The 7,777-nt window shown below is 47.1% G+C and overlaps 1 protein-coding gene across 1 annotated transcript in view; it reads right to left on the bottom strand.

Moving 5' to 3' along the window:
• Positions 1-2,842: 2,842 nt before the first annotated feature.
• Positions 2,843-7,777, bottom strand: part of LOC139281624 (uncharacterized) — a 106,928-nt gene continuing 101,993 nt past the window's right edge. The window contains exons 29-31 of the mRNA XM_070901769.1: positions 7,530-7,671; positions 4,235-4,411; positions 2,843-2,856 (exon numbers count right to left, since the gene is read on the bottom strand). Coding sequence (XP_070757870.1) covers positions 2,843-2,856; positions 4,235-4,411; positions 7,530-7,671 — 333 coding nt within the window. The remainder of the gene's footprint in view (positions 2,857-4,234; positions 4,412-7,529; positions 7,672-7,777) is intronic.

The raw sequence follows: 7,777 nt of genomic DNA, 5'->3' as shown, positions 1-7,777 counted from the left end.
CTTCATGAGATTCACGGGGCAGTTGAGGTCAAGATGCTGTTTTCCGAGGCTAATGGCAGAGTGGACTGCCTTCTCAAATGGACATAAAAGATCCCATGACACTATTTTGAAGAAGAGCAGGGGAGTTAGCTCCATTGTCCTGGACAATATTTACCCCTCAATCAAATAACAGAAACAGAGTATCTGGTCATTATCACATTGCTGTTTGTGGGAGTTACTGTGCGCAAATTGGTTGCCGCGTTTCCCACATTACAACAGTGACTATACTTCAAAAAGTACTTCATTGGCTGTAATGCTCTTTGAAATGTCTGGTGGTCATGAAAGGCACTATATAAATGCAAGTCTTTCTTTCATAAATGATTAATATTAATAAACTGCGTCCATCATATGGGCCACAAGTGATATTAATCCATTCTTCCTGCCTCTCTTTTATCCTCCTTTCCATGTCTTTCACTACTTATCACTTTCATTCTTTACCGTAATTCTTTCATAGTAGCCCCCCCCCACCCAGCTTTGACATTTGCAAGTCTTCCCCTACAGCTCAGGAAGCAGGGATATTGATAACAGCTCAAGGGCTGGATTTTCGGTCTTCTGCCGCCCCCATTAGTGCTCCGGAGGGGCGCCAATGGCAGCGGCAAGCACTTCCGGGCAGGCGGCCAGCTACCAGTGCCCCGCCGGGACCTTTGGTGCCGGTTTCGAGGGGGCATGGAACATTACCGCCCAGAAGAGACGAGCTTGTGTGCAACCTGGTTGCGACACCGGCTCGATTTTTGGCTGCCGCCTGACTCGTAGGGCTCTGTGGAGCGTCCTGCTGGGACCGCCTGTGAAAGCTGGCGGTCCGCACTGTAACGGCCACAGTGAGGTAAGTAATGTCGACTTCAGATAAGTGTGATTGTTTTTTATTTAAGTTTATTTGCGATTTATGTTGTGATGACATGAGTTATTTATTGGGAATGTTTTTGGTGTTTTTTTTTCCCAGAGTTTTTCTCCCCCCTGCCCCTCAGGCCTGTCTTACAGCTCTCCGAGGCCGGCTGTTTAGCTCAGGATTTTCGTTTGCTCAGCCAGCCTAGCGCCTTGAGAGAGGTCTGCAACGCCTCCCTTAGCGCTCCGTCCTACACTCGGGGCCCAGCTGATGAATTTTGCTACTGAGGCGCAAACTGTTCCTGTGCGCAAACTTAACCGCCCCGCCGCCATTACCGCCCTGAAATGAGCAGAACCAATAATCCAGCCCCAAGATTATTGTTTTAATATAGGATAACGCTCTCCAGCAAGAGAAATCAAAAGCTGGGAAATACCAATCCCATGCGTGAGTTCCCACTGAAGGCGAGGCCGATGGCCTGCTTTCATGGCTCATCTGATTGAGATTGTCGATTAATGCTAATTTATTCCAATTTGTGGACTAATGACATTTGTAAATAATTGCTAAAGATTCAGAGGTGAAAGGCCAACGCACATTAGGGAGGAGAAGCTAATGAATCAAGGAGATGGGAACTGATCCGTGTTGTGCAGAAGAGGCTGAGCTCACAAGGAGAGGTTGGGCTGAAATATGTTCAGAAAAAGAGGCTGAGCTGAAGAGCATTGGCGTCTCCAGAGGCCCTGAAATGACATGAGGCTAGCAATGGTCTTCCACTGGTAGAAATCCTCTAAGAAATTGCGTTGGTGGCCGTTTTCAGCCATTTATTCCGTTTCTCTGGGGGTTCCACTGGATGTATGGCAGGAGGTTACTGGTAGGACTGTAGAATCGCAGGACTAATAACTAACGCCTGCCATTAATCCAGTTTCTCTATTGGTTGGGCAGGAAACATAGATTTGCATTTATCCAACGTGATTTGTAACAGGGGAGGTAAAGACTGCAGTTAATCTTCAAGCTATAAACTAACTATCCCACTGACTATGCATGCAGTACAACTTTAGGAAATGCGCTTTCATATGGTGGAACAATTTAAAATAAAGATTTTGAATTGTGATCATATGTATCACTGAAATACCCAATAGCCATTAAATAATATATAACAACCCAGCTCTGTTGAGTACATAGAGTTTAGAAGAATCAAAAGTGATTTAATTGAAACGTATACAATTCTTAAGGGGCTTGACAGGGTAGATGCTGGGAAGATGTTTCCCCTGGCTAGGGAGTCTAGGACTAGGGGTCCACGTCTCAGAATAAGGGGTCAACCATTTAGGACTGAGATGAGGAGAAATTTCTTCACTCAAAGGGCTGTGAATCTTTGGAATTCTCTACCCCAGAGGCTGTAGATGCTCAGTCGTTGAATATATTCAAGACAGAGATCGATGGATACTAAGGGAACCAAAGGATATGGGAATAGTATGGGAACGTGGAGTTGAGATAGAAGATCAGCCATGATCTTATTGAATAGTGAAGGAGAATCGAAGGGCCAAATGGCCTACTCCTATTTCATGTTCTTATTTTCTTACAAGGACATCCCAATGGATAATTTTTTCCCTGGGAAAATAGGATACTCTTATAACAGAGCACCATTATATTTGAATTTCTAAAGGTGTTCTCTTCAGCAGTAGTTATGTTCTTGAAAGGGCTCCAGTAGCACTGATGTGACTAATTTTACAGCCTTACCTCAGTTCCTTTTCCAAGTGCCATGGTGAGGAGGTTGAGTTATCACTCTTCACAGCGAGGAGATGTTGCTCGTGAACTCCATCATCACCAAAGCCAACAAAACCAAATTTTACATCTGTGACTCCTGGAAAAGAAAAGAAAATCATAGATATTCATATGGAAAACATTCTCATCAGCTGTGGGTTGTAAAGTTCGCCGTAGCAGCATTATTGCTAGAGTTGTCCTTATCAATTAAAACAGTAACAAAACTTATAGCTTAATCACTATAACAAACACCAAGATAAATGTTTATTAGGAGTTATAATATTGGCGCTGACTCTCCCAGTCTCCTGCCAAAGTGGTGCATGTATGCAAGTGACAGGATAATGAGGGCCAAAACTATTGGCCCAGAAATTCCGCCATTTACACCACAATTGGATCTGGCTTAAACCTGTAGGTTAGGTGCATGACAGGAAATGGTTGAGTTCACAGGCTCTACTGTCATTGTCCGGATTATCAACATTGAATTTAAAAGATCTTTTCTCAGAAGCACTGCTAAAAAAGAATCTGCAAGCAGCCTCAGCAGTTTCAGGCAGGGAAATCTTTTTCTTTCCATCCTTCCATCATGGTGACTTTACCACAAAGTTCACGATGGGCATTTCTATATACGTCCTTATACTGGAGACACAGCAGGAGCAGGAAGAGGAGGAAATTAAAGAAGCATGCAGGATAATGCTACACTAAACGGAAAGACCACCAACTATCTGAATCGTTGCAGGCTGGCTTTAGATAGCCTGCGGGCTGGATTGTAAGTTTTTCTGTTTTCGGGTGATAATGGCGACGGGACGGGAAAGTTAGCGGCCGGGAATAGTTTGCGCTTTAGTATTTAAATTTGGGCGCCTGGGCCCTGATCAGGGGGCGCAGCGCTAAGCAATACGCTGTACACCTCTCTTGGCGCAAGGAGGGGAAACTCCCGAGCTAAACAGCCAGCCAGGCAGCACTCCGAGAGAGGTCTGGCGGGAGAGGGGGCAAGGCTGGAGAGAAGAAACCTAACAAAAACCCCACAAAACCATTCCTAAAACACTGCCCATGTCACCGCAACACAAATCGCACAAAAAATGAAAACGCTTGCACTTACTTTTGGAGTCCATTACCTTCCGTTCCACCGCGGGGATCGTTCGACCGCTCTGGTTTGTCAGGCGGTTATGCCGGGCGTACTTTCCGGGTGGACGGGTCAGGCAAGACTCTAAACTCCTGCCAGTGTCACAACCAGAGGCGCTGCACACCGGGTGCAGCTCTTCCGGGTGGTGCTGCTCCGCGCCGCTGCAAAACCCGACCGGAGGATCCCGGCGGAGCGCTGGAGGCCTCACCACCGCCTTTCACTCCGCTCCGGGGCAAAACCCGGAGCGCACAGGACCAGGAAATCCAGCCCAGTTTGTCTTTTTATATTCAAATATCCTAATTCCACAAAGTCATGACCAGGATGTGATGGTAGGCGGCACAATGACAACGTCAGAGTTTCAGAGCCCTACTCTCATTCACTATTCCCCTGTACTGGTCTCGGTGCCTTGCCACTCTCCTCCCATCTCCCTTCCTAGTTCTTACTTTCAACGAGCAAGGCAATTATGTGCTTACTAAATCAAAACAGAAGGGGAACCTTACCTTTTTGCTTGAAGGTTTCAACCAACGAATTAATAAGTGAAGGGAGTTTTGCAACAATCGGCTTATTACAGTCTCTTTCTTCAATAATGAAGAGGACATCTGCTGGTTTTAAAGTCAGCAATTGCTCCTTATTGACCACATCATCATTTTGCATTTTGTCACGCTCCTTGCCAGCCACTGTAAGAGGAAAAAAAATAATTGAATGCAGAATACGCCTTGTCTGCCATAATGGGTAGAATCCCTTTGGTGGATACTGATAACTTGAGAGTCCTCAAGGGGCCAAGTTTTGGCCTGAGTGGCTCGTTTTTTTTTGGAGCAACTGGTTTAGAATGGAGTATCTTAGAAATTGCAATTCTCGGAATTAGTTTGCTCCAGTTCTAGTCAGTTAGAACAGTTTCAGTTTGGAACAGATTTTTTTTTTCCAAAAGGGGGCATGTCCGGCCACTTACGGCCGTTTTGAAAGTTTAGGCAGTGAAAACATACTCCAAACTAACTTAGAATGGAGTAAGTGTACATTTTTGTACGCTCAGAAAAACCTTGTCTACACTTAGAAAATCAGGCGTAGGTTACAAATCAGGCGTAGGGAATGGGGGGGGGGGGTTTAAAGGGAAGTTTACAAACATTAAACACTTCAGTTTTACAAATAAAGAGCCATCATCAATAATAAATGATAAATATATCAATAAATCAATCAAAAAAAATTAATTAAAAACATTTTACAAAAAAAATCAATGAATAAAACATTTTCTACTTATCGACTGCAGCTCCGGGAGTCCTCCAACAGCATGCTGGGACAGCCCCCCACCCCTCCCACACAGTGTGTCTCTGTCAGTGTCTCTATCTCTCTGTCTGTCTGTGTGTGTTGACTCTCACTCTCTGTCTGTCAGTGTCTGTGTTTCTGACAGCGAGGGGAGGGGATGGAGGGGGAGGGGGAGGAGGGAGAGAGAGAGAGAGAGAGAGAGAGAGAGAGAGGGGGGGGCAGTGAGAAGGGAGGGGAGGGGGGAGGGGGGAGGGGGAGAGGGGGGGGAAGAGGGGGAGAAGAGGGGAGGGGAGAGAGGGGAGTGGGGAGGGGGGAGGAGAGGTGAGGGAGGGGAGGGGAGAGAGGGGAGTGGGGAGGGGGGAGAGGGGAGGAGGGGAGGGGAGGGGAGGGGGAGAGGGGAGAGAAGGGAGGGGGGTGGGGAGAGGGGAGAGAAGGGAGGGGGGAGAGGGGAGAGAAGGGAGGGAGGGAGAGAAGGGAGAGGAGGGAGGGAGAGAAGTAAGGGAGAGAAGGGAGGGAGAGAAGGGAGAGGAGGGAGGGAGAGAAGGGAGGGAGGTAGAGGAGGGAGAGAAGGGAGGGAGAAAGGAGAGAAAGGAGAGGGAGGCTGAACGGGCCGGGCCCAAGACTTCGGGCTGGGCCTATTTTTAGCACCGGATTTACAGGTAGGTGGCGTCGGGTCCGGTGTCCGGGGGGGGGGCGGTTGGGAGCGCGGGTCGGTGGGGTGAGCAGAGGTCCGGTCGGGACGGGGTGGGGGGGCAGTCGGGTCCAGTCCGGGGGGGATTCGGGTCCGGTCCGGGGGGTGGGCAGAGCGGGAGTCGAGTCGGGTCGGGAGGAAGCAGGAGCTGGGCGTGGGAGGTGCAGCCTTATCCACACAGCTCCAGTGAGCCCATTCGGCCAGGGCTAGGAGCTGTGTGCTTCGGGCCTCTCCCACAGTTTTGGGCGCCTGGAGCTACTGCACATGCGCGCCCACTGTAGCGCGCATGTGCAGAGGTCCCGGCACTGTTTTCAGCGCAGGGACCTGGCTCCGCCCCCCACAGCTCGTGCTGCGCCGCGCCCAGCTCCAGAGGACCTGCAGGGAGCCGGAGAATAGGTAAGATTTTTTTAGGCGCACTTTGTGGCGCGAAAAATGGTCGTCCAGGTCAGGGCTGCGCCGTTCTAGGTGCGGGCCGAAACTTGGGCCCCAAATTACACGGCTGATTGCTGCACTGAAATACTTGTTGCAACTATCACACAAATTAAAATAACCCTTTAAAATGTCTGAAATGATTATTTCACCAAACTAAAGCAGTTTTGACAGAGTGTTTATATGATGACTCTTCTTGTCATGAACTAGGAAACTGCAAGCCTTAGATTGTGCGTCACATTAATAGTTCCTTCTTTCTGTTAAATGTCTTTGTTCCAATCAGCCATTGTCATAACAGAAGTAATGGAGTAACAAAGGTATCGTTGTTTGCTAATGTTCCCTCTTCTGCCCCACAGGAAGTCTCAGTACTCTGAGCTCTCCTTCGGACACTTGTCTTGCATTGTGACTGGTGCATCACCCAACTCAACCTTCCCAACCTGCCAACTCCAGGATCTTGGAGAGGGTGCAGAGGAGTTTACTAGAATGGTACCAGGGATGAGGAACTTCAGTTACATGGAAAGACTCAAAGAATCTGCGATTGTTCTCCTTGGAGCAGAGAAGGCTAAGGGAAGGTTTGACAGTGGCGTTCAAAATCAAAAAGGGTTTTGTTAGAGTAAATAAGGAGAAATTGCTTCTTGTGGCAGAAGGATCAATAACCAGGGGACACAGGTTGAAGGTAATTGGCAAAAGAGCCAGAGGTGAGATGAGGAGAATTTTTTTTACGCAGCAAATTATGATGATCTGGAATGCACTGCCTGAAAGGATAGTGGAAGCAGGTTCAACAATAACTTTCATAGGGGAATACTTGAAAGGGAGAAAAGTGCAGGGGTATGGGGAAAGTGCAGTGGACTAAGGCTAATTGGAGAGCTCTTTCACAGAGCCGCCACATACACGATGGGCCGAATGGCCTCCTTCTGTGCTGTAAAATTTTATGATTATCCTTGAAACATAACCATCAGTTTTATCACTAAAATCAGTGCAAGTAGGAAAATATATCCCTTATTATTTAGCTTTTGATGTTTGGAGTATATTACTAGCTACCAGGAATCAAGTGTTATGTATTTAGGAGACAGGTATGGACAAAGAGAACAGAGGCATTTACTTATTTCTCTCAATCACTACCCTGCTGGATGCAAGCCAAGCTGTCTATTGATGTACTCATTCCCCCCTTGTAAGAATCTGTGAGATGCTGTACCTGGGATTCAGGCAATAACGGGCAAGATTCCTTTAAAGACTGGTAAGGTGAACTTGGGTGTCACAGCCGTGAAGTACAAAGCTGTTATACACATAGCAGTGCTATTACTCAGCTTGTCAGTTTTCAAATAAACAAAAATAAGGCCCAGTTATTACAGTGTTTTCTGGGATTCGACGTTATCATTTTATCAACTGATCGGATGAAAATTGGCCAAGTTTACCACACTGTGATGGAATTTCCAGAGGGACAAAATTCCTGTTGCACAAGTGGACAAAGGCAGCTGCGAGGTTACAGCCAGGCTGAAGATCCAAGGATTCACACATGTCATTCAGGCACATGTCATAGAATGGAACAGGATCTACCTAAAAACATGGCCGAAAAGCACAAATGTCACATTATGAAAATTTGCAGGCATACATTAATAACTAAAATATTCATCATAAAATAAGATCTGCGAGGATTGGTTTA

The sequence above is a fragment of the Pristiophorus japonicus genome, chromosome 15 (assembly GCF_044704955.1).
Source record: "Pristiophorus japonicus isolate sPriJap1 chromosome 15, sPriJap1.hap1, whole genome shotgun sequence".
Lineage (NCBI taxonomy): Eukaryota > Metazoa > Chordata > Chondrichthyes > Pristiophoridae > Pristiophorus > Pristiophorus japonicus.
This window is presented reverse-complemented; position numbering and strand designations above follow the sequence as displayed.